Source organism: Malus domestica, chromosome 02 (assembly GCF_042453785.1).
Source record: "Malus domestica chromosome 02, GDT2T_hap1".
Lineage (NCBI taxonomy): Eukaryota > Viridiplantae > Streptophyta > Magnoliopsida > Rosales > Rosaceae > Malus > Malus domestica.
In genome coordinates this window covers 32,053,598-32,078,651 of record NC_091662.1, presented here as the reverse complement: position 1 = coordinate 32,078,651, position 25,054 = coordinate 32,053,598, and the positions used below count along the sequence as shown (strand labels likewise).

The 25,054-nt window shown below is 37.2% G+C and overlaps 2 protein-coding genes and 1 pseudogene across 4 annotated transcripts; all 3 read right to left on the bottom strand.

The window, feature by feature from the left end:
• Nucleotides 1-741: 741 nt before the first annotated feature.
• LOC103409057 (uncharacterized) lies at nt 742-4,426 on the bottom strand. 3 transcript variants are annotated; one of them, XM_070809869.1, is made up of 4 exons: nt 3,174-4,426; nt 1,961-2,405; nt 1,259-1,551; nt 742-940 (listed from the first exon to the last, which is right to left on the bottom strand). In XM_070809869.1, exons 2-3 carry the CDS (start codon nt 2,324-2,326, stop codon nt 1,282-1,284), a joined length of 636 nt encoding a protein of 211 aa, XP_070665970.1. In that variant the 5' UTR covers nt 2,327-2,405; nt 3,174-4,426; the 3' UTR covers nt 742-940; nt 1,259-1,281. The 3 variants fall into 3 exon arrangements, with proteins under 3 accessions (XP_070665970.1, XP_008346101.2, XP_008346108.2); XM_008347879.4 differs by having other exon boundaries at nt 1,255-1,551; nt 3,174-3,264; XM_008347886.4 differs by lacking the exon at nt 3,174-4,426 and having other exon boundaries at nt 1,961-2,463.
• LOC103437103 (TMV resistance protein N-like) lies at nt 4,119-10,213 on the bottom strand. The gene is made up of 7 exons (XM_070809858.1): nt 10,184-10,213; nt 8,200-8,831; nt 6,678-7,776; nt 6,277-6,576; nt 5,307-6,131; nt 4,597-5,224; nt 4,119-4,508 (listed from the first exon to the last, which is right to left on the bottom strand). Exons 2-5 carry the CDS (start codon nt 8,709-8,711, stop codon nt 5,373-5,375), a joined length of 2,670 nt encoding a protein of 889 aa, XP_070665959.1. The 5' UTR covers nt 8,712-8,831; nt 10,184-10,213; the 3' UTR covers nt 4,119-4,508; nt 4,597-5,224; nt 5,307-5,372.
• Nucleotides 10,214-17,659: 7,446 nt separating this feature from the next.
• LOC103409005 (NADP-dependent D-sorbitol-6-phosphate dehydrogenase-like) lies at nt 17,660-24,141 on the bottom strand (annotated as a pseudogene).
• Nucleotides 24,142-25,054: the final 913 nt, after the last annotated feature.

The window sequence follows — 25,054 nt, the reverse complement described above, 5'->3', positions numbered from 1 at the left end:
AACTTTTTATAATTAGCCAATTTCTTCTTACATCGGTTTTAAAAAATTTCATCTAATTTTTCATCTCTTTTTGTCACATGGCAAATGTGTGAGGGTAATAAAATAATTTATCCTTAATACAGTCAGCATATTTTTTTTCTTCTTTTTTTTTCACTTCTACTAGTTGACTCCGTATACTTTTTATTTGAATTAGTCATGGGGTTCCAACTTCCAATTAGTAGATGTAAGTATTGGCATTGCACCCAGCTGCAAGTATTATCATTCTTGATCAATTGGCTATTGCTTTTAGGTGATGATTTTAGTCTTTCACTCAAATTTTGTTCCAATTATTTTCATGTCCAAACCGAAAAACCTGCCCAACCCAATCCGCATAACAATGGGTTGGGTGGATTGGATTACGTGTTTTTTTTTGGACAAAATTTTGGATTACATGTTTGAGAGGCTGAAAATGGATTCTAAAAATCACTACCCGAGCCTATTGGGTTGGCCAACGGGTTTGGGCCCAACCCGGACCGACCCGCCCATTGCCCACCCTATGTTGTAAGCATGATGGATGGAAAATTGGATAAAAAAAATTTCACAATCTAACGTCATGGGGGGCATTGGCTATTTATAAAAGTTCAGGGGATTAATCGGCTAAAATTAAAGTTCATAAAGAAAATTGGCAGCTCTATACAAGTTTAGCGGACAGGTCGACACATAGGTCTATAAATAATGTGAAGAAAGAGGTTAGCTAAGCAATGAACCAAGTAAAAGAGAAATTAGATTGTTTATAAGTTGAACACAAAATATCAATGGTACGACCAACATCCACTCCTCCACTGTTTCCCGATACAAAAGTGGTGTTTTGCATACATGCAATTGCAAAGAACGTTGGTCTTTTGTGCTATGATAGCTCAATTCTTGGAACATAAGTAACTGCTACGTTTCTTCCCATTACCTGCAACATTTGGAAGAACAGAAGAAAGCATAGATTCAGAACATTCATGTATGGCACTCGGAAAATTAAACAGTTTGTAGCTTGAACTTCGTATGTGCTGCACACGAGGAAGTATATACATTTCACTGAGCAAAGACATAAATACTGTTATTAAAACAATCGAGAAAGCGTCAATCTATCCTCATTCATCATTACTTTACAAAGTTTTCAAATATCCTCCACTATTCCTAGATCATATTTTATATGCACCAAGTGTATGTCTGGTTAATTTTCAGAGTTTCAGACTATAGTTGTCAGTACCGAGAAAAGTATACCTACATGATGAAACATGTGAGTTTCCACTACTCGGTTTCAAGGGCAGCAATTTCATATCTGACTTCTTCCAAATGCTCATTTATAGCGGTCACAGCATCCTGCACCCCTCTAATGGCCTCCTTGAGATCATTATCATACTGGGCATTCGCTTCTGCTTCTTCAGTTCCGGCAGCTTCTGTTATCTCGTGGAGATGCACGCACTCATGCTCCATTGGTCTGTTAAATCTGCAATTTTCATGACTCACCAGACGCTCTGAGGGTCTACCAGCCCTCTTCAACACCTGAATTGTCACCGTCTTTAAAACACAAAAACAACCAGTATGCTTCATGTCAGAAAACAATGGAGACAAATCTTGCAACAAACAATATAAGTACAAACATTGCTCACAGTAGCAGAAGTGCACCAAAGATTGTTCCTTTTTCTTCATTTCTATTTATACAAGAAATATTAGAGGAGGGGAATTCGCACACAAGACCTTGAGTAATCGTTCTTAACTGCTTGAGCTACGAGCCCTTTACGTGGATCATGGGGTTCTTTATCTAGTTGTTCTATAACTATAAGGCTATAAGCATCTAATTAACTTGATACCAACAAAGCAAAGCCTGGCCAAATTATTTGAGCGGCAATTACACATGATAATATGAATTAAACAGAAAATTAAATTAAATTAAACAAAACTGGAAGGATATGATGAATTAAATTACCAAATTCAGTTTCTGCTTCTCGTGGGTCTGAACAGCTCTGAGGAGATGGGCTAAATCAATCCGGGAGAAATCGGGATCGTTGAGGAACAGCGATTCGATCCGAAGAACTTGCTTCGAGCACTCGTTGAATTCGAGCGTCACCTCACTGCAAACTTGCTGGTACGCCAACTCCGCATCTACTCCCGACGACGGCGGCGACGACTCTATATACTCCCCAAACCCTCGTTTCAGCTTGGCGTAGGCCTCCGCCCTCCGCTGCTGAATTCCGAGGAACTCGCGGAGCAAACCGACGGTTTTTGTTTTAGATGCCACACTTTCGTCTTCCATTGGGTCTGTGATTGATACCTTCTTGTCAAATTCTTCCATGCTCGGATCGGATAGTTCTTCCTCCTCCCTTTTGTCTTCCAGGCCCGATGGAATACTCACATTTATTCTCCCAAATTACCTTCCAAAATTTCCACGCAAACTCACTCGGGGAAAATTTGGGCTAAATGCTAAATGCTAAATCAAGTTCAAATTTCCCTTAGAATTTAGCCCATAAATCGGTGTGGGCTCCACCGAACCGAGTGAAAATATTTATCGGAATTAAAATTTTTTTTTATTAAAATATTTATAAAATTAATTTACGATAGTCTATATATTTATTTATTTTAAAAAAAATTAATTTAAGAAAAAAATAGCCTAAATTTATTTTTTAATAATCCCGGGCTAAAATTTTAGGCTAGAACGGTTAGAACAGAAAAACTGCTGTTTCTGGGCTAAAAACTAAATTTTTCGGGCTAAAATATTTGGCTTTTAGCCAAACCATTGGAGATGGTCTAAGGGGTGTAGTCAAACTAAGATTTTAAAGGATTTTAAAGGATTTTAAAAGTGATAGATTTGATAGGATTTAAGATGATTAAAGACTCTTACAAAATTCATATGGATTTTAAAGAATTTGAAATCCTAGGAGGTGAGGTTGGATTTTTTTTAGTTTTGGTTATATATACTTTTTGCTTTCAAAATCTCACAAAATCCACAACTTTTTAAAATCTTTTAAAATCTTAATTTTTTTAATACACTTAAATTTAGATGGATTTTAAAATCCTTTAAAATCTTTTAATTGACTACATCTAGATTTTAATGGATTCTACAACCCTTTAAAATCTTTTAATTGACTACATTAGAATTTTAAAATATTTTAAAATCCTTTCAAATCCAAGTTTGACTACACAGTCAAGACATCTGAACCCCATTTTGCAATGCTGAATGCACTCAAATGAGAAATGCTAAGAAGAAAGACTCTTGGGATGCCACGCCACTTTATACAGTCCGCTGGTATTGGGTGGAATAAAATCCCGAAATTTCCAAACTGAACCGAACAAATCTCAAAAGCATACCGAAAACGTTTCGAACAAAATTTTTTGAACCGTTCGGTATCCGATTCCAAAAAATTTATGCTTTCTTTCGATAATCCCGTCCCGAACCGAAAATTAGATTATAATAATTAATAATCAAATTATATTATTAAATATACAATTCTAATTATTATAGGCTGTTAGATTTGGTTGATCATTCATTTATAATTAAAACTCTCTTGAGTCGCTTGTCTTCATTCTGTTTCTCTCTCCACTTTTCTTCGCTCTTCTCCGCCCAAACCCGAATCTCTCTCTCTCGACTAGCCTCCTCCTCAGTCCTCCCAGGAGTACCACTCCATCCAATTCCTTGCCCGACTCGCAAATCTACCACCCACACCATTCATACACTTTGATTCTCCCTCTCTCTCTCTCAAGTCTAAATTGGACCAAGTCTCTCGGTCTCGGTTTCACCGTCGCAGATCCTCGCCTGGAATTCTTACGACGAGAAGCCACGTTCATGGAGAGGCGTCGTTAGGGCGCCGCCGCTGACAATTTCTAGGGTTTGATTTATAGGACTCGAATTATTTTCATCTGTGGTTGATTTTTAGGTTTGTGAAAATTTGGGATTTCTGAAATTTTGATTGTTTCTGGAATTGTATTTCTGCAAATGTCATTTGCAACATCTTAAAGATTTCCCCCGTGCCGAAATCTTTCCCCCCCAAAATCTTAAAGATTTCTGCAATTGTCATCTGCAATTGTTATTTACAACTCGCATACAACCATGTGTATGTCTTGGGTTGCATGAGGTCGTAAGCAATCAGTGGCAGGGAAGAAAAATTTCGTAACGCTAATGCCATAATGTACACAATATTTGATGATGCTGAAGACATTTGAACTTGATATCTAATAGCAATGGTCTTTCATATCCCAAGCGGTTAACACGGCTTAGTTATGAACTCCAAGTCTTGTGTTTGAAAGCAGAAAACATCTTGAAGACAAGGTCTAGTAAAAATTAAAAACTCATGGAGGGCTTTTTGACTACTGTCGCTTCTTTTTCTGAGAGATGGGGGGCCGAACGATCAGAGTTAGCGTGAGAAAGAAGACGGCAGCAGTGACTAGCCCCCTCCATCCTCCCAGATGGCAGTTATTGCCTCTATCCCTCGCTGCTGCAATTTTGTGATCAACATCGTTCTGTTGCTCTTCTTCTTTGTCTGAAAAACATACAAATAACAGAAAATTTAGAGAAAAATGAAATGAATACGGGGAGACCCCTAAGTGCTTTAATGGAGCATAATTTACCTGACTCCATGATGAGGGTATTCAACCATTTCGGCCTACAGAAATCAACATTTTTCATTTCTGCTTCATCGAACCAGGATAAGAAGTATCTTCCTGATATGTGCTCCAGCGGTGACAAATCTCCACCGATGACAAATGGATCATTAGGATCTGGAGTGGTGTTGTGTTGGGTACTCATCTTGTCTTGGTGCTCTTGCACAAGCTCAACCCCGAACTCCTTTACCCGAATAAACTTATCAGGTCTCGTCGTCATGACGGAAACAACCACTTCATCTCCACATTCTAATATTATTGTCTGATTGTCCGTTTTCCAATGGCTCAACCATGTCAAATCTCCTCCTCTATTTCCTCGACCACGGTATAATCGTGGGCCATAGATCCATTTCATACCCTTGCTCTTGTTACTCACTTCAATATTCATTACTGGATCACGACCCGAATGTCCCAAACTTACGTATGCATGGTTATGGTTTTCATGGATAGCAAAGATGTTCAAGCCTCGAATTTTGTGACTTGTAAGAAAAGGCACAATAAAAGAAATTGAGGACTTGGTACTTTTATAGCTGAACCGGCCAGGAACCTCATTCCCAGCAAAAAATGTGCTGTATATACCATGTTGATGCAGTCCCTGTGTACATGGCACGGAAACGACTTTATTAGGCAACTCTTTCCGATAAGAGAGAGAGAGAGAGAGAGAGAGAGAGAGGCACCTGAACGGGACTCCAAATCCAATCAACACGTTTAAAATTTTGCAAGCCGAAACTTTTCCTCATTTCCTAGTTGTGCAAGCTCAAAAGTTTCATCATTTCCACATCAACTCTGCCAATAGGTTCTAACTTGTGATAGTACTCCCACTCAATTACATTGTTGTTCTCACCCTCATAGGTCAATGCTCTCAACTCATTGGCTTGATATGTTATAGTTTTTAATGATATGCAACCATTTACACAAAGGAGTCCAATTTTCGGCAACCCCACAAGTGATTCGAGCCTCTTACATCTCGATAAAGAGAGACAACGGAGCCTCCTCAAACCTTTGATGAAAACAGGTAGGCTAGAAATTGGATTATCCTCTAAATATAGTTGTTGCAACGAGGATAGATTACTTAAATCCATAGCAAAGGCATCATCAGAAAGATTGCACCTACTAAGGTTTAACTTTACTAAAGAACATGGCAAATAAGTCAAGATACTCGAACTTGTACCAGGCCGTAATTCACTTAGAATACCATCTGTTTCGAGAGCTTTCACAGATTCCATCTTCTTCATCATCTCATCAAGATTTGAGCAACCAGATAAATTGAGTGTTTCTAGTGATTTTAGCATGCACATGTTAGGAAGCATCCTAAGATTCTTGCAATCCTCCATATTCAAGTACACAAGTCTCTCTAGGTTTCCAATGGATTCATGAACATCAAGCAGGCTTTCGCAATCTACAAGAATCAATTCCTCTAGATTGGGGCAGTATGAGAAGTCCACGGTTTGTCTAAGGCCATGAGAATGGCTCACATCAAGGATCTTCAATGAAGGAAGAAACTGCAGGAAAAAAAATTAAAATAAAGAAAAAAAACAGAGAAACAAAATTTGTGGGAGTTAATTCTAACATATGAAATTAGTCAACGAATCAAAACTTAAAAAAGCAAAAGAAGGAAAATGAATTGAGATGCGTAAAGTAACATACTTTTGTTCCTTTGTAGACTTGTGTCAAGTTACTAAATTGCATTTCAAGAACAATTAGGCACTCCAAAGGAAAATCAATGGGTATAGAATCCAAAGGAAATTCAGGCCAACACAACCATCTTAATCCTGTAGGGAAATTTGCGTAATATCCCTCTAGCCGTACACGTCTAAGATGGAGTAGTTGTAATTTGTGCATCCTTTCAAATGCATTGGTTTCAAAGACTGTCTCATTTGTGTTTATTGGACCGTTTGCAGGATGCGAATGCATGTCCAGGACAATACCTTGGATTGTTTCTGTACCCTAAAGAAAAAAAGGGAACAACATTAATATGGATAATTTTCACAAGAGAAAAACATATATATATATATATATATATATCTAAAAGGCATGTTTCTACTTACAGTCTTTTCCCTCAGTACTTGGAAGGAATCCTTACGACGCCATAGTCTACTACGTTTCTCAGGCTCTTCTGATTCTAGGCGAACTATTTCTCTTCCCATATCACGAATCAGATCGTGCATGTTCACCTTGTTGTCTGTATCAATTTTCACCAAGCATCTATCAATGAGATTTTGAATGCCAACAGTTGTATAGAAATCACATCCATCTAGTATTCTAACAACGTAGTTTTTGTCCCTTCCTATTAGGAAACAAGCAATGTGGAGGAATAATTTCCGGTCATGGTCATCTTGTAAACTGTCATAGCTTATTCTTAGTTTATTCATGATTTCGCCGTTAGGAATAACTTTTAGCTTCTCCAATGCACTTTCCCACACACCCACACTTTCACCTAACAGAGAAGAACCCAAAACTTGAAGAGCTAATGGAAGTCCTCCAGTATGTTGCACTAGCTTTTTTGAATATTCCATGTAACCTTCAGGCGGATGGTCCTGGCCAAACGCATGCCAGCTTAAGAGCTCCAACGATTCATCGTAATCCAAAGTTTCAACTTCGTGGACCTTAGTAACTTGGTGCGCCTTTAGCAACCTTTCATGCCTTGTTGTTATGATTATTTTACTTCCGGGATAAAACCGATCTTTCATCCGTAGTACTGCATCTAATTGGTCCTTATGGTCTACATCGTCAAGAACAAGAAGAACCCTTCTAGAGCTTATGGCTCTTACAATCTTACTTATTCCTTCACTGACGTTGTGCACTTTCTCCTTCTTCCCCTTCAAAATATCATAAAGAAGTTGCATTTGCATTTGAACTAACCCGTTCGGTTGACTTGCCGTTTCTCTGATATTTTCAACAAAGCTGCTCCCTTCAAAACTTGTAAAATTTGAATTGTAAACATATTTAGCAATTGTTGTCTTCCCTATTCCAGACATCCCATGCACAGCAACTATACCAACATCAGTTGATCCATCTTGTAACCATAAATTGATGTGTTTGACTCGAGATTGGATTCCAATCAAGTTGGATTCAACACCCAAGGGCATGCGAATTAGCTTGTCACCAATCACCTTGACAATTTTTGTGATAAACTTTGACTCGTACCTACGAATTTGAAAAAAAAGAAAAGAAATATAAATCAAACATGTTGTGTACCTAAGAAAGTTACAAAGGTAACAACTGGAAGGATGCTAAACTTACACATTATTTTGACAGCATATCTTAATTAGTTAAAAATAAAAATGAAACTTTGTTGACAATATGAAACAAGGGAAAACGAAATTATGAAAGTTATTATATGCACTTTTAGAAAAAGAATTATTGTATACACAGAGGTCAAGTCTAGATAACCAAACTATTTTAAACTGAGAGGGGATTCGAACTCGAGACCTGTAGAACACATGGGTTTAGAGAGACAAGAACAAATTGTTCATGTGAAAAAAGAAGGCAAAACAAATTGTTGGTTAAAAATAAATTAACCTTCCAATATTGACACTAGAAAGATAAAAGAGAGCAAATGAAAGTTACCCATCAGCTTGATTTGATAAGACCATCCCTGCTAGATCAGCAAGCTCTGCAAGTGCCTCCCTCCATCCCCGCACCTTATTCGGCGACTGAGTTTTCTCGTGACTTGCAAATGCTTTTCCGATGCTTCCCGTCTGCTTCCTCGCATGGGATGGATCGACATCGTAGAAGACTGGTAATACTACATGGTCCGAGGTAGTCCTCTTGCGTTCAAGGATCATGACAAGCTCATCAAGGCACCATCCGGATGACGCGTAATCTTTCGAAAACACGACAACAGACGTTTTTGATTGCCGGATTGCTTTCTGTAGTCCTGGCTTGATATCTTCTCCTCTCTCAAGTTCGTCGTCATCTCGGAAGGTGAGAAATCCTTTGTTGTTCAAGGCTGTGTAGAGGTGGTCGGTAAAAGTCCTGCGAGTGTCTTCGCCTCTGAAACTCAAGAAAACATCGTAACGGTAACCCCAATGAGTGTTGGAATCGGAGGATGTTCCTCGAGCTGCTCTCACAAGCGCCATAGTTTACGATCGATGAAGAAACAAAATAAATGCTGTGTCTTTGCCAGGGAAATATTTAAGGCTCTAATTAGTTGGCTCATTCCTATCTACTTCCTGGAAAAATTGCAAGTGAAAACGCGTCTGATCTTTTTGTAATTGACTCGTTTTATTCAAAGCAAAGTCACTTGGGTCGTTCTAGTCAAAGCAATTATTATTGTTAATTGGGGCGTTTTAGTCAAGCAAATGAAAATTTTAAATCTTTAAATGGGTCATTCGTTCTATCTTTTTAGATCATATTTTGTAAACTAAATGATGTGATAAATGATGGTTAGATTCCAATTTTAATGTTAGTAGAAAGAATCAAACCATCAACCGTCACATCATGTGGTTTACAAATATGATCTCAAAAGATGATCGCTCTAGCATCACCAAAAAAAGTATACGAACAAGTTTCACAAAAAATATGAGGTAAAGTTGTGAGTCACTCTGAATAGTACTTGCCTTACTACTTGTCATTATCCAATACTTATATCCACTCATTTTTTTTTATTAGATTCTTAACCATTTTTATAGTGCAACGTGTCATTTATCCAATCTTATGGTTTCCTCATATTTCTCCGTAAAAACCCTTTAAACCACCACATACACCGACACCAAGCCTCCTCCATTCTCCCTACTCATCTCAACCAACCCTCAAGCAAAATAACGTCTTTGCCAATCTCGACCAAATTGCCTTCTCAGTCATGTTTTTGTTAAAAAAAAAATAGATTTGGAAAGTGGAAACAAATATAGATGGTCATAGTAAAAATAATTATTGAGTTGTGATGTCGATATGGAAAAGATGGTTGGGTTTTTATAGAATAACAAAAAAAATCCTAATTTTTTCAATTAATTGTTTTGTCATTGGATTAATCATGGTTCTTGATTTTATACTCATCTGAATTCCGACTCACCTGAAAATGCCATGCGACACAAATGTAACTTTAAAAAAAAAAAATATCATTGGAAATCCAACGTCCAGAACATTCTGCTATTAGAATCCAATGACTTATACCCATAACCGTTTATTTATCTAAATGGTTACCCATAACCGTAACCATTTAATTTAAATGGATGGGTAACCGCAGTTACCCATAACCAATGAGTATTTGTCCATCCCTAATTGTGGCGGGCCGAAGACAGCTAAAGTTATCGTGCCACTGACAGAGTTCACGTGTACATTGCATATGTCAGACACCAAAAAAAAAAAAAACCACGTGGTTGATGTCATGCTAATGTCAACCTTGCCCACTGAATGGGCTTTACATGGCCCACCACTTACCGACATGTTAGATTGTTGCAACGAGCCGCACGATAAGAAGTTGTTAAGTTCACGCGTTCATTGCACATGCCAGACAAAAAATAAAAATAAATAAATAAATCACGTGGCTCATTCCTATCTACTTCCTGGAAAATTTGCAAATGAAAACTCGTCTGATCTTTTTGTAGTTGACTCGTTTTAGTCAAAGCAAAATTAGTTGGGTTGTTTTATTCAAAGCAATTGTTATTAATTGGGGCTTTTTAGTCAAGAAAATGAAAACGCGTCTTAAAGCATTTCTAATAGAAATGTTAAAAAAATAAATGTCAAATGTTAATTTAATGGCTAGTGTGGCAATGTCATATTTTTTTTTTTTTCCACCCGATATGATTTTTTGTTATAAATGATATTTGTATAACTCACTTTAAAAAGAAACCAATTAAAATAAAATTTCAAGGTCTATAATTGGTGCATTAATGGGGACTAGGATCCTCTCCTGAGCTAAGGATGAGGATCCTCCTCATCAAGGGATGTGGGCCGTTGGATGAAAATCCAACGGCTACAATTATTATAACTTTAAAGGGGACCTCTCTGTTTGTAGCCGTTTAATTTTCATTCAACGGTCCACATCAATTGATGAGGAGGATCCTCATCCTTAGCTCAGGAGAGGATCCTGGTCCAATTAATGGATTCTCACAATAAAATAATTAAAAATGATTTGACATCATTTTTTCTCATATGTCAAATTTGACGTATGAAAACTCATATGCCAATCTACAATCGTTTGGAGTTTGCTCCTACCTTTAAATTTGACTACATGACATTATATTTAGGATTTGACATCTTTTGAAATGATTTTTTCTTTTTGTATAATTGAAGACAGAGACCCAATACAACTTAATTATCTTTGACCAAAAAAAGCAAAAGACAGACCCAATACAACTTCATTATTTGTGTTGTTTTTTATCCAATGCTTACTAAAAAAAATGTAAATTAGAACTGATTTATATATATTAAGAAAAAAAATGCAAAAAATAATAAAGAAAACTTTGGAGCTAACTACTCATAAGAGACTAGAATGCCCTCATCAAATGGCGTGAGGTTCACATTTGTTATACATGCAGTTCAACCATCAAGAAGACCTAAGCTGCTTATTGCGACTTCTTCAAGCTCTCATGCCCATGATGGTAAAATAAGTCAAAGATATTAAATATATGATTAATAACAAAATCATATCTTTAAAGCTTTCTCTATTGAAGACAGCTTAATCAAGTCAAAATTACAATAAATCCAATCAAGTATTCTATAAGACAATTCCAAGATATTATTTAATAAAAATATTTTTGGGATAATTTTGTCCTACCGCATTTTCCATATAAATACCTTATTGTACACCAAATTTTGATAAGCTTTTGCTGCGGAATAAAGCTGTAAACTCTCTCTTTTTTTTTCTTTTTTTCTTTTTCCAGAAATAACTAACTTGAGGACAAGATCGACATGGTGGGACCAATGTCTCTTGGTACTGGGACAGAGGCATGATGATCATAGCGACCGACTACTTCACCAAATGTGATGAAGCTAAATCCGTGATGACAACTACCCGGATGGACATAACATCATTTGCTAAATACGAATCTCGCATTCCATCATCACCACCTAAACCTCATTCAGGCTTATCCGAGCAGTTCGAAGTCTCAAGAAATAGCCAAACAAGTCCTCACAGGCTAATGACTATTTCAATTGTTTTGCAGTCTTGTTTTGCTCAACTGCACTCACAACGACTTCCATGCTCTCCAGTGCGAGAGGGTAAACTAATCACCAACGAGTGTCTAAATCAGAGGAGGTTCCTTGAGCTGCTCTCACAAGAGCCATTGATTACGATCGATGAACTAATAAAAAACTGCTACCTGAGAAAAAATTAAATCTTTAACTGGGTCATTTGTTCCATCTTTTTAGACCATATTTTGTAAATTAAATGATGTGATAGATGATGGTTAGATTCCATTTTTAATGATTAGTAGAAAGAATCAAACCATCAACCGTCATATCATGTGGTTTACAAATATGGTCTCAAAAGATGGTCGCTCTACCATCACCAAAAAAAGTTTACGAACAAGTTTCACAAAAAAAAAGAGAGGTAAAGTTGTGACTCACCACACACATTATTAGTTGGCTCGTTAAGAGTAGTTCCATCAGTTTAGGGAGGGCAATGGTAAGGCATTTAACTTCCCTTATTATTCACTCTGAATAGTACTTACCTTTGTGCACTTCCACCTGTTAGATAAGGGCAAAGACAAGGGCAAGGTGATTGATATTCACAAAGCAAATCTTGGTTTTCGTTTTCCTTGTGACGGGCTTGGAAGAGGGGGACATGCCAAGTATCCGCTTGGGAACATGTCTTCTTAGGGCTATTGTGGATGTATAATTAGGGCTGGAAAAAAATCCCAAAAATCCCAAACCAAACCGAAAAATTTCCGAAACCAAACCGAAAAAATCCCAAACCGAAATTCCCGAAAATTTCGGTACCCAATACCGAACCGATCCTGAAGTTTCGGTACGGGAATCGGTCTCAAGTTTTTGGGATTTCGGTATTCCCAAACCAAACCGAAAAAAAAATATATATTATTTAATTTTTAAATATATATTTAGATCGATAGAGTCCATAGAAAATGAAGGCTTCAATAGTTGCACATATTTCTGTATGAATGATTTAAATCGACAGAGTCTTGCAATTGTAGCATCTACATTTGAATCCAGATTGGCAAAGTCTTGCAATTGTAGCATCTACATTTAAATTGACATAACTTGCAATTGGCACATATTGCAACGGGCTTCTTAGCAGATTGCAACCCAAAAGTGTTAAAAGGTTCAATTTTAGCCCAAAAACATAATATTTTAGTCCAAAAGCCCAAAAGCCCAAAATCATTTCGGGATTCCCGATTTGTCCCGAAATCCCGAAACTATTTCGGGATTCCCGAAAATTGGGATTCCCGAAAATTTGGTTTGGGATCGGTATTGAAATTGGGATTCCCGAAATTTTTGGTTTGGGAATCGGGACAAAGGTTTCGGTATGGGATCCCATACCGAACCACCCCTATGTATAATGCAATTTCAATAGTAATATTCCATTTCAGCTGGAAAATGCAGTCAGATGTTACGTGTCATGTTCGCCTTAGATTTTTTATTAGATTTTCAACCACTCTCGTCATGCTACGTGTCATTATCCAATACTAATATCCGCTCATTTTTTTTATTAGATTCTTGACCATTTTTATAGTGCAACGTGTCCTTTATCCAATCTTTTGGTTTCCTCATATTTCTCCGTAAAAACCCTTCAAACCACCACATATACTCACGCCAAGCCTCATCCATTCTCCCTACTCATCTCAACCAACCCTCAAGCAAAATAACGTCTTTGCCAATCGACCAAATTGCCTTCTCAGTCATGTTTTTGTTGAAAAAAAAAAATGATTTGGAAAGTGGAAACAAATATAGATGGTCATAGTAAAAATAATTATTGAGTTGTGATGTCGATATGAAGAAGATGGTTGGGTTTTTATAGAATAACAAAAAAAAATCCTAATTTTTTCAAATTTTAATTGTTTTGTCGTTGGATTAATCCTGGCCGTTGATTTTATACTCATCTGAATTCCGACTCACCTGAAAATTCCATGCGACACAAATGTAACTTTAAAAAAAAAATTACCATTGGAAATCCAACGTCCAGAACATTCAGCTATTAGAATCCAACGACTCATAGCTTGCCACATCATAAAGCTGTTGGTGGTTATTTATTGTTAGACTGTGGCGGGCCGAAGACAACTAAAGTTATCGGGCCACTAGCATAGTTCACGTGTACATTGCATATGCCAAACACAAAAAAAAAATAAACCATGTGGTTGACGTCATGCTAATGTCTGCCTTGCTTACTGGGCCGGCTTTACATGGCCCACCACTTATTGACATGTTGGATTGTTGCAACGAGCCACACGATAGCAAAGTTTGTTAGTTCACTCGCCAAGTTCATGCATGCATTGCACATGCCAGACAAAAAAAAAAAAATTCAATCATGTGGCTGATGTATGTTGACATTAGCCTTGCCAAATGGTGCAAGGGTGCGGGCCCAAGACAGCTGAAGTTGTCGGACCACTGGCAGAATTCACGTGTACATTGCTTATGCCAGACAAAAAAAAAAAAAATAAATAAACCACGTGGTTGACATCATGCTGATGTCAGCCTTGCCCACTGGGCGGGCTTCACATGACCCATCATTTATTGTTGTCTTGAATTGTTGTAACGAGCCACACGATAGCAGAAGTTGTCGGTCCACTCGCCAAGTTCACGCATCATTGCACGCGCAAGACACACACAAAAAAAAAAAAAAAAAAAAAATTAAAACACATGGATAACGTATGTTGACATTAGCCTTGCCAAATGGTGCAAGGGCAGTCATAAGTTGCATAGGAGTTTCGGCAGGCTTCACATGTCCCACCATTTACCCTCTTCTTTTAGGCCAACTGTAGTAATTTTTTGGGTTTAGTGAGGCAACTTTAGGGCCTTTGCCCTTACCTTCAACCAATGGGTGGACTTGCTCTAAAGTTTATTGAGTTCTAATGTGAGGCAAGGCAAGGGCCTTGAAGTTTCCCTCCAAACCAAAAAAATGCTCCAATGAGCTTAAAAGAAGATGGTAAGTGGTAGGCCATGTGAAGCTTGCCCAAACGCCTGAGCAACTTAAGTCCGACCTTGCGACTTCTAGCATAGCTAATGTCAACATACGCCAACCACATGGTTTTATTTTTTTGTGCATGGAGCATGCAATGCACGCGTGAAGTTGGGGAGTGGGTCAACAACTTCTATTATCGTGGGGCTCGCTGCAACAATCCAATAGCCACCATCAACGACTCTATGACATGGCAATTTTTGAGTCTTTCAATTTCCAATAGTCAATGATATGGACCGTTTTGTAATAGAGATAAGGTACACTTATGAGCCAAGCTTTAACAAACAAGTCGAGTTTGAACCAAATTCAAGCTATTTGATAAAAAGATACGAGCAGATCACTAGCTTTATGAGCTAAACATAGCAAAGCTCTATATCGACTTATTTCATTAACGGGTCTATTATTTTGTTTGATTTGAACTCATTTCATTGAAAATCAAGCTTAGATGAGCAAAAAAAGCCGATTCGAATTGTTTCGAGCATATTAAAGCCCTACATGTGGTGCTCACTTTATGAAAATTATGGTGTTTTGTTTTGAATGTGAGAACGATTAACAAGAAACAAGGGTGCTAGCTCAATTTCATTCCAAATCCACAAACAAAAGACAAATGGTCATAATTGAGGGATTGGAGGATATGGGAGAGATTAGAGGGAAACTGTTATAAAATTGGCTTGGGTTACATCTGTCAATCTATCACCACTATTTTAGGTAAGTCTCTATTATATTTTAAGAGGTGTTGGGTTTGAATTAGCCATTTACATGAGTCGAATATAAAATCTAACACTTACTGAATCAAGAGATTTACTACTAAACTGTGGTAGTATATAAGTTGCCCTTATTTAGTGTGCAACAATGTGTAAATCAAATGTGACGAACCTGACTCACTCTAATATTGCCCTAACTGGCCCACGAAGCCCATTTCAGGCCAAAATGTCTTTTGATCGAAGGTGGAAATAATTGATAGATTTGGGGAGTCAGGATCCTTGGTGGATCCTCTTTGTAATGATCTCGGGAATCCTCAAATCACATTCGTTCATCATATATCGTGCAGTCAGAAATCATTGTAATTTTTTTTTTATTTTCAAGCCTTACAACTCAGAAAAGGCATATACAAACTCAACAAAGCCTTCCACACTCTTGCTCAAGAGTGTGGAAGCAAAATCGTATTATATGGTTTAACAAACCTCCAACAACTACAACATGTAGAATGCCTTCCACACTCTTGCTCAAGAGTGAAGAAGCAAAATCTATATATGTGGTCTCTCCCACATTTTCTCGTCCATAGTTCACAAAAAAAAAAAAATGTGGCAAAAAAAAATTATGCCACAAAAAATCCGAAATTAATTAATTAATAATTATTTCGATAATTAATAATTATTTAATTAATTGTTAATTATTAATTAAGTAATTAATTAATTATTAATTATGACATGTGGAGAAGGTCAACAAAATTTCAACACATAGGAGATAACTACAACATGTAGATTGCCTTCCACACTCTTGCTCAAGAGTGTGGAAGCAAAATCAATTTATGGAGTCCTATAAAATGCTTCCCATACTTTGAAGGGTAGAGCTTCCCACATCCTTGAAGGGAGGGAGCTTCCCACACCCTTGAAGGGAAAAAGCTTTCACACTTTGAGGGAGGAAGCTTCACACCTAAATACAAAAAATTCAAAAAGCCTTTCACACTCTTGCTTAAGAGTGTGGAAGAAAAATCTATTTATGTGGTTCAAAAAAGCTTCAATCAAAAGATTCAACAAAAAATTCAAAAAGTCTTCCACACTCTTGCTCAAGAGGGTGGAAGTAAAATCTATTTATGTGGTTAAAAAAAAACTTCAACTGAAAGCTTCAACAAGAAATCAAAAATGTCTTCCACACTCTTACTCAAGAGTGTGGAAGCAAAATCTATTTATGTGGTTCAAAAAAAACTTCAACAAAAAACCTTCACCTACAAAGCTTCATTTGCAAAGCCTCAATCAAAAAGCTTCACCTACAAAGTTTCAACCAAAAAGCTTCACCTACAAAGTTTCAACCAAAAAGCTTCACCTACAAAGCTTCAACGAAAAAGTTTCATCTACAAAGTTTCAACCAAAAAGCTTTACTACAAAACTTCAACCAAAAAGCTTTACTACAAAGCTTCAACCACTCAAGCTATGTGCTCAAAGGAAAAGGATTCACCTACAAAGTTTCAACTAACGAGCTTCACCTACAAAGCTTCAACCACTCAAGTTATGTGCCCAAACGAAAAAGCTTCAACCATTCAAGGTATGTACACAAATAATATCAATCATGGGGATAAAGGGATAAATAATTATTTGAATATTTTTCAAAGAGTAGTATAGGAGTATTGTTGGATTTGTAATAGATATAAGGTACATCTTATTTTATTAACGAATCTATTATTTTGTTTGACCTCAACTCATTTCACTTAAAAATCGAGCTTAAATGAGCAAAAAACACTACAACAGAACTGGTCTTTTGTGGCGCACAAAGAGCGCCTTAAACAGTTATTCATGGCGTGAGCCCCCAAGCAATAAAAGCCCCTATCGTAAAAGATGTTTTGTCAAATACGACGTACTCCAGTAGTTGTGAATAATTTAAGCAAAATACGCCGTAAATGATCTTTAAGGCGTGCATTGTGCGCCTTAATTGGTATTAGATACGGTGTTAATGGAGTGTCGTAATACTGCAAAACCAATTACAGCATACATATATGCTATAATTTATATTAGATAGGACGTTTATTGAATGCCGTAACACTGTAAAGGCAATTACGGCATACGTCGTACATCGTAAAAGAATACTACCATCAACAATTAATGTTGATTATGCATGTCGTACTGTACATTTATTTTAATTTTTATTTTAACAATTCATTTTAGACATACCTCACTTCATAACATCTAAATTAATATTGAAATGAATACAATAGAAAGATAACAATAATCATCATAAAGACATTAAACTCCAAATACTTAGATTAATTAGTAAATATTGTCAATTACAGTACAATTGGAAGTTTTGGCACAAACAAAAAATCTGAATTGTTTTGTTGCTCTTACAATTGATGCACATCCTAAAGCTGACAGAGGTACCTAATGATGACTACAAAATAAAATCATACCAAAAAACACAAAGTAATCTCCCAAGCACATCCTCCATGTCCATAGTGCAACCAATTTGATCACAAAAGGGCACCATACCAACAAAATACAGAGCAATTCGTTTAGTGTTGTGCTAATTCTCAAACCTGTAAGACCACAATATATTTAGCAAGTGATAGAAAAACAAGAAAAGGAGTGTGTCATGAGGCAAGAGGAAAAGAGGAGAATAACTTAGTGGCTTACTAAAGAGCATCAGTTGCGACCTCTAAAACGAACTTTTGTGTGACGACAACTACCCGCATAATTCTGCGAATAGAATAAAAATCAGTTCCACAAACAAAAACATCCTTAATCCATAATCAAATTGTAGCCATGAATCTTAACCAATTTGTCAACAAGAAAGCATGTACTTATATCAGAATTGAATTTCACTTCTTCGATGATAAAGCATGTACTCATGTATTAATAATATCAAGCATATAGTAAATTTGATTAAGCAACGCCAAGGCAACTGTTATGTGCCTTCAAGCATCCATGTGATTATAATATCCTATACAACAAATCATAGTTACAACTCTTGCCAAAAAACAGCCTCTCGAACAGATAATGATAACAGAGATCTTATTTAGAAAATGCAGCATGCAATCACTAATGCGAAACCATGGGCAGACCATGGTATGCTAAGGCAGCTGACAATCACAGAAATATTTAAGAACATGTAGAAAGTATAGTGAAGTTCACAGTTTTGCAACCTCATATTATTCACATTTAAATAACAACAATTTCTCTACCAAACCTTAGATGATTCACACTCACCCAAAAAATTCATCTAATGACTCAAAAATCCAGCTAACGCACCTCTGCAACCTTCTCTGTCTCTTCAATTAAAGTAGTCCAGGCATCGAAATCCAAGGAAATGGCCCTCACAATGTTCCAGAGTCCATCTTCTTCGACAGACATGGCTGCAGCAAAAGAAAAGAAATAAATAAATATAAGAAAACATGTAAACTGTTAAATGAAGTAAATCCAGCAGCACAATACAGTTTCTTAGGAACTAAACGGAGGATAAGAGAAAATTGGATGAAATTCAAAGCGATCTTAGTGAAATCTGAACCCCAATTAACAGATGGAAAAACCATACAACTATCAACTATCTACACTGAACTGCCATGGAAAAACCCCAATTAACTCAGGACTTTAGGATTGGATGTTTGCTTGGTGACATTGAGACTCTAGCACGTAGGATGCAGGCCGTGTCTTTAGTCTTCCCGCCTAGAGAGAGCAATACTGCTGCTCACTCGGTGGCCAAGTTTGTTTTTAAGGAGGGTAGGGAGTTTGTTTGGGATTGTATTGGGCCAGAATTTTTGTTTAACAGCCTGGCCCATGATGTTAATCTATCTCTTAGAATTTAATATATCTGATTTGCCTTTGAAAAAAAAAAAAACACTGAACTGCCATGTAGCACAATAATCTACCACTCACGAATCAATCAAAAGACAGGAAAGTGACTTTGGCTAAACATATTACAGCGACGATAAAACCACCATACCATCACAATTATCGATCATGTTGTTCGTAACATATCAAGATAAGAAAAATAAGGGAACTAACCTGCATAGAACCTCCCAGTGAGATTCTGAAGCGCAGCTTGAGCATGTTCTTCCTCCCTAAATGAACGTACGTATTACTAACCTACATACACAAACACACAATCACAATCAATTAGAACCTCCCTTTCGCTTTAGACTTCTATCTAACTGTTCAAAATGGTATCACCATATGCATGGTAGTGGACATATACCCCCCAGAGACAAAGTGAAATTGACTTCCCAATGATACAATGGTAGAAATTTTCTCAAAACAGAAGAATGTTTCAATACAAAGTGGCCTAACAATCTCTCTATAATAAATAACACAAGAACTCGGGTTCAATACAAGTTAAGCGTCTCATAGAAGAACCCATGGTCACTAATTTTAACAGATACTTGGTTAATAGTCAGCTGAAATCTAGAGTGAAGGGGAAGAAGCAATGATACACAAAGCGCTAGACGTTTACAAACACTAGAAAAAATCTTAACCCTGATGCATTTCTAGAGTTAGCTAACTATACTAATAGCAAAACTGGCCCTAACGCATCGTGAATCCAATTATCTAATGATAAAGAGATTAGCAGTTGGAATTTCATCCAAAAAATTGATGACTTGGAATATTTATGTGACATTAAAATATTTAGCATTGTGCTTTTTAACACCAAAAGTTTGAAAAGGCATAACTACCAATAAAATTCACCACAACAGATAGAGGATTGGGCATATAACCTAAAAGACGACAGCTTCTTCATGCTTGCACTCAGCACAATGCACTGCTTTAGTTCGAGGAAGAGTAGGATCTGCAGCTACATCCTGCAATATTTGGGTGTGCTCGCTAACAGCATGGTGTATCACATTTCTTTAGGCACAGTTGGTCTCAGCAACCTCTTGCAAACAAAGGAAAAACATAAAATCTAATAAGTACATAACACAGTCACTATCAACCCTATGAATTAACTGGTTACGGAATTTATAAGTTAACAGAGGCCATACAAGGGAAGACAGTCACAGTAAAAAGAGTAGGTTCATTGAAAGATCAAATTTAGTTTGTGTCCGAGTTTTATCTAACATGTCTATTCAACCTTCAGGAATGATTCAGCTTGAAGTTTACAACTCGGAGAAAGAAACTTGACTCCGGTACTCTGTTATTGTTTGCCACCACAAGGCATTTGTTCTCATGGGTAGAGAGAACAGTTACAAGCAAATCTATGCAAACAGATCAACGCCCCAGAACTTGGCAGGTTGATTTGTCCGGTGTTTCCTGTCTACCTTTGCAATCAGGTCCATGTCCTCTTTGGTGAGCTCAAAGTCAAAACTTGGAAATTCTCTTTCAATCTCTCAAGTTTTGACGTCTTCGGGATGACAACTGTGTTCCGTTCGATGCCCCACCTTAGAACAACTTGGGCAGCAGTCTTTTTGTATTTCTCAGCCAGATTCTAACAAAAGAGGAATGTGATTGAGAAGAAACAATCTTACTATATTTAACTGGTAATTTGTAAAGAAATCCAGTAATTCAACTTCAAGCGATAAAAAAAGGGGTATGCTATCCACACACCCTTTTATACTTCTCCCACACCCCTTGTTAATTTCTATCCTTTGATCTTCTTTAATTCATTTGATCCGACGGCCGAAAATTAAAAGGGTGTGAGAGAAGTAAAAAGGGGTGTGTGGATATCACACCCCTAAAAAAAAAGGAGCTTACCTTAAGAACTGGATCGTCTAGACATGAAACTGAACCAAACCACTCGCTTTTGGCCACAGCACCTCCAAGAGGAGTGTGGGCAGTGACACAGATGCCATGCTTCTGACAGAATTTGACAAGAGATTCACGTTGGAAGTATGGGTGAGTCTCAATCTGATTCACGGCGGGCTTCACTTTGGAATAAGCTAAGCAATCTCTCGTGAGAAAGATATCATAGTTACTGCAGATAATTGTTCCATCAGAGCACAATTCATATGCAAAACAATTGACAAATGAATGAAATTAAAATGCCAGAACATAGACTATGAATCTTCCACTAGGGCTGGTGCCATATGTTACACTAAGCATGAAAGAGATAAGGAAAATTTAAAGGAGCTTCCCATATCATTTTGTGCATATTCAGAAGCACCCAAACTTGTTGATACTGTGAGGCACAACTCAGAGATTACTGAAATAAACCTAGTGATATTGCGCCATAATTTATAATCTTTCTCTAACTGCACGTATCATGTGTAAGTTTGTATTATGCATCAACAAGCAATAAGACACACATTACTGCAACGTTTCAATTTTCTTCAGCACATTCACTTATATTTTTGTGAGTTGGTTTCCCATATATACCCCAAATGAACTAGGTTGCATAGCTAATACTGTAATATATTGCATAGGAAGTAAAAGGAAAACATAACCTAAATTCGCAATATCATTATTGATTCAAGTAATGATCCTTGAAATGTGCAAAGTTTGTATGATCACCTAATTCCAATGCTACGAACTAAACCCATAGAGACTAGCTCTTCCATAGCATGCCAGGTAGTTTCCAAAGATATGGTTGTGTCTATTTCTAGCACCCCATCCTCATCCAAAGCACTGCCAGTCGTACCAACTCCTACATGTATATAAATAAATAGACAGATGAATTCAATAATCAATATAAGAATGAAACTATTTGATGACTAAAAGAAAACAGTTCATAAGAGAATCCAAGATAAGAATGAATTTTTTTTTATCGTTTTTATATTTTAATCATCTAAAGGCACCATTTTAACTCAATAAATTTTCACAATCATTTGTTAACCAGCATACATGAAAAAGAAACTAAGGTTGGATCCGGGACTCTGGAATTGGTTGCGGGTGGGAATGCCCAGTTCCCCAATATACAGTAAAACCTCTCTAAAGTTATACAGTTGGGACCAAACCAATTTTATAACTTTAGAGGTTATTACTTAATAGAGGTGTAGGCAAAAAATATTATTTTTGACTTATTTATCCTTATGAATGCTGTATTTCTTAAATAGGATTCCTTGGGCGCCAAAGTATTTTATTTCTTGCAAATTTTTGTACTCATTGACAATTATAATCATATAGAGACGTGTTTCCTTAAGATGGGACAAAGAAAAATTATAACTTATTACAATATGGAGTTTATTCTAATACATAATTGGTCCCAAGTTGGCAGCAGAATTTTTTTTTAATTTACTTTAAGGAGGCTATTCCATTTTAGAGTACTACTTTAGTGAGGTTTTAGTGTAATAGAATGAGCACTCACTTTAATTTCTCCCCCCGCTTCAGTTCCATTCCTACTAATAGCAAAGAAAAACCCAAGCCAATACTATCTTCATCAACCCCTCTTCTCGATCTTTCTAGCTTCACTTGCCCCTCACTGTCTGATTTCCTCTTCACTCTCTCCTCACACAACCTAATCAATGTGCCCTTTCTATCTCCTAACCCAAACTACTCACATAGTCATTGATCTTTTTAATATTCAGAATTTTAGAATCATCCATGGAACCCTAGTTTGATATGGATTAGCGAGTTGGATTAGTATTGCTTTCTGTTTCCTACTGAGCTCATTAAGCCTGTAATAAGTTTGGTTAGAATAGGTTATTCAGAAAATGTTATACACCTTCTGAATTTTCTTTCCACTTATCAATCACGTCCTTGACCATCCAAGCTGTAGAGACATCAGTTGGTAGCAAGTAAACTGTTTTCCTTTTGGAGTAATCTATAGTTTTCAATCACACACTAGTATTGTCAACCACATTTCAAAAAATAGTAGAGCACAGGTCACATAATATAATACAGAGAGGTTTTGCACAAAGTAGTCAAATACCAAGAATTAATACCGGTATGCTTGGTGGCAACAGGAAAGTGAACAAGGTACAGATCCAGATAATCCAACCGAAGCTTCTTCAGACTGTCTTTACAGGCCTCTACAACATGTCCATGATCCGAATTCCAAAGCTGCATTAAGGATGAAGAAACAGAGAGAAAAATACTAGTCAGCCGGAGCGGCAAATAAAATTTTGATTGAAAATACACTTGCCTTGGTGGTGATGAAGAGATCCTCTCGCTTAACAAGCCCAGTCGAAAATGCTTCTGCAAGTGCCTCCCCAACTTCTTGTTCATTCTTGTAATCAGCTGAAAGTAGCATTAACTCGTCAACGCATGTTACAACCGCGAAGGTAATTTGTGCTACAAGCTACGAATTACCGCCATATGGGCACAAATGATTCTGAGAACGTAGATTCAAATGTTTTAGCAGGCACAAGAATGATCTGTGAACGGAATCAGATTCCAAATTTCGACTGGTATGATGCCAAAGGCCGGAGCGAGTCCGGATATCTTGTATATTACTATCTATTTCTACTGTCCTACACCACGCACACACAACACAATGCTTTAGCATACCAGAAGCAGTTGATGCAACGAAAACCAGATGACAAATTAACGAAAGGAAAGGAAAGAAATCAAACCCATATGAACAAACAACAAAGTGTAAAGTTGGGTGAGAATTAAGGTGAGAAAATGAAGGAGGGAAAGAAATGACGATGGATAGTTGGATACCAGCGCAATCGAACCCAACACTGGCATGTTGAACCCACTGTTGAGTGTTATCGCCATTTTTCCTTCCTTTCTTTCGAGTTTGGATTTGGCCTCTGCCTCTGCCTCACTCACTGTAATAGTGGAGTTTGGAGTCCGCGACGGCAGCTGCTCCGCTGTAATCTGTGTTGTGCTAGGATAACCAAACCCGCTGGAACCCACTCAAGCTAATCCACAGATAATTTATCAAATGAAAATGCAAGAACAAAATATTAAAGACACCAAGATTTTAACGAGGTTCCTCCACAGTCAGTGTAACTGGAGTACGTCCTCGGAGCAGTAGGAGCTCACCCAATAATCCACTATCAACCGAATGGGAGTTTACAAAGTGTTGGCAATCTCACAACCCAAATAACCCAATACACCCAATAACTCTCACACTCTAAAGAAACAAATAGAGAAAAAAATATAGTGATTAATTTCTTCTCTATACAAAGCTTAAAGCTATTACAACAATAACACTTTGATGGAGTGAGAACTATCCAATGAAAGGAACAACAACTCCTCTCTGAAAATGGTACTGCAGCAGTACCTTCTTTCTCTCCCTCTCTTCTCTTCGGCTCCCCAATTTTTTCTGCTCTCTATTTTCTATTCTTCTATCCGACTCTCTCTACTCATTACAACCAAAACTTATTATTCAAAACCTCAACCGTGACTTCCCATGGACCAAGACAAAAAACCTTTTCCCTATTTTCCTCCCCAAAACAAGGAAAGGTGTTGTCCACCTTTGGTTTGTTTAATCTAAAGTATATGGCCACTTGGCCACATAATCCAACAATCTCCACCTTGGCCAAGTTCCGAAAACGCCATGATAAGCCAACCAACACAATTAGCACACAACATCACTCCCAAACACTAGCAAGAGAACAACTCATGCCGAGCCAAATGCTCCAAAACTCCTACTGCTCAACGCCTTCTTTATATAGGCAAAATGTGAGCCAAGTTCAAACAGTGAACAAACTTGGCTACACCAACAACCTTAGTCAACATATCAGCGGGGTTGTCTTTAGTTGGAATCTTCTGGAGAATGATTTCCCCTTCACCAACAATTTCACGAACAAAGTGATAA

Coding starts and splice junctions, on each gene's coding strand:
- LOC103409057 (XM_070809869.1), bottom strand. CDS start 2,326: ATGGAAGAATTTGACAAGAAGGTATCAATCACAGACCCAATGGAAGAC. Junction 1,552..1,960: donor AGAAGCAGAAACTGAATTTG/GTAATTTAATTC, acceptor TGTGTTTTAAAG/ACGGTGACAATTCAGGTGTT.
- LOC103437103 (XM_070809858.1), bottom strand. CDS start 8,711: ATGGCGCTTGTGAGAGCAGCTCGAGGAACATCCTCCGATTCCAACACT. Junction 7,777..8,199: donor TTATCAAATCAAGCTGATGG/GTAACTTTCATT, acceptor TCAAATTCGTAG/GTACGAGTCAAAGTTTATCA. Junction 6,577..6,677: donor AAGTACTGAGGGAAAAGACT/GTAAGTAGAAAC, acceptor TTTTTTCTTTAG/GGTACAGAAACAATCCAAGG.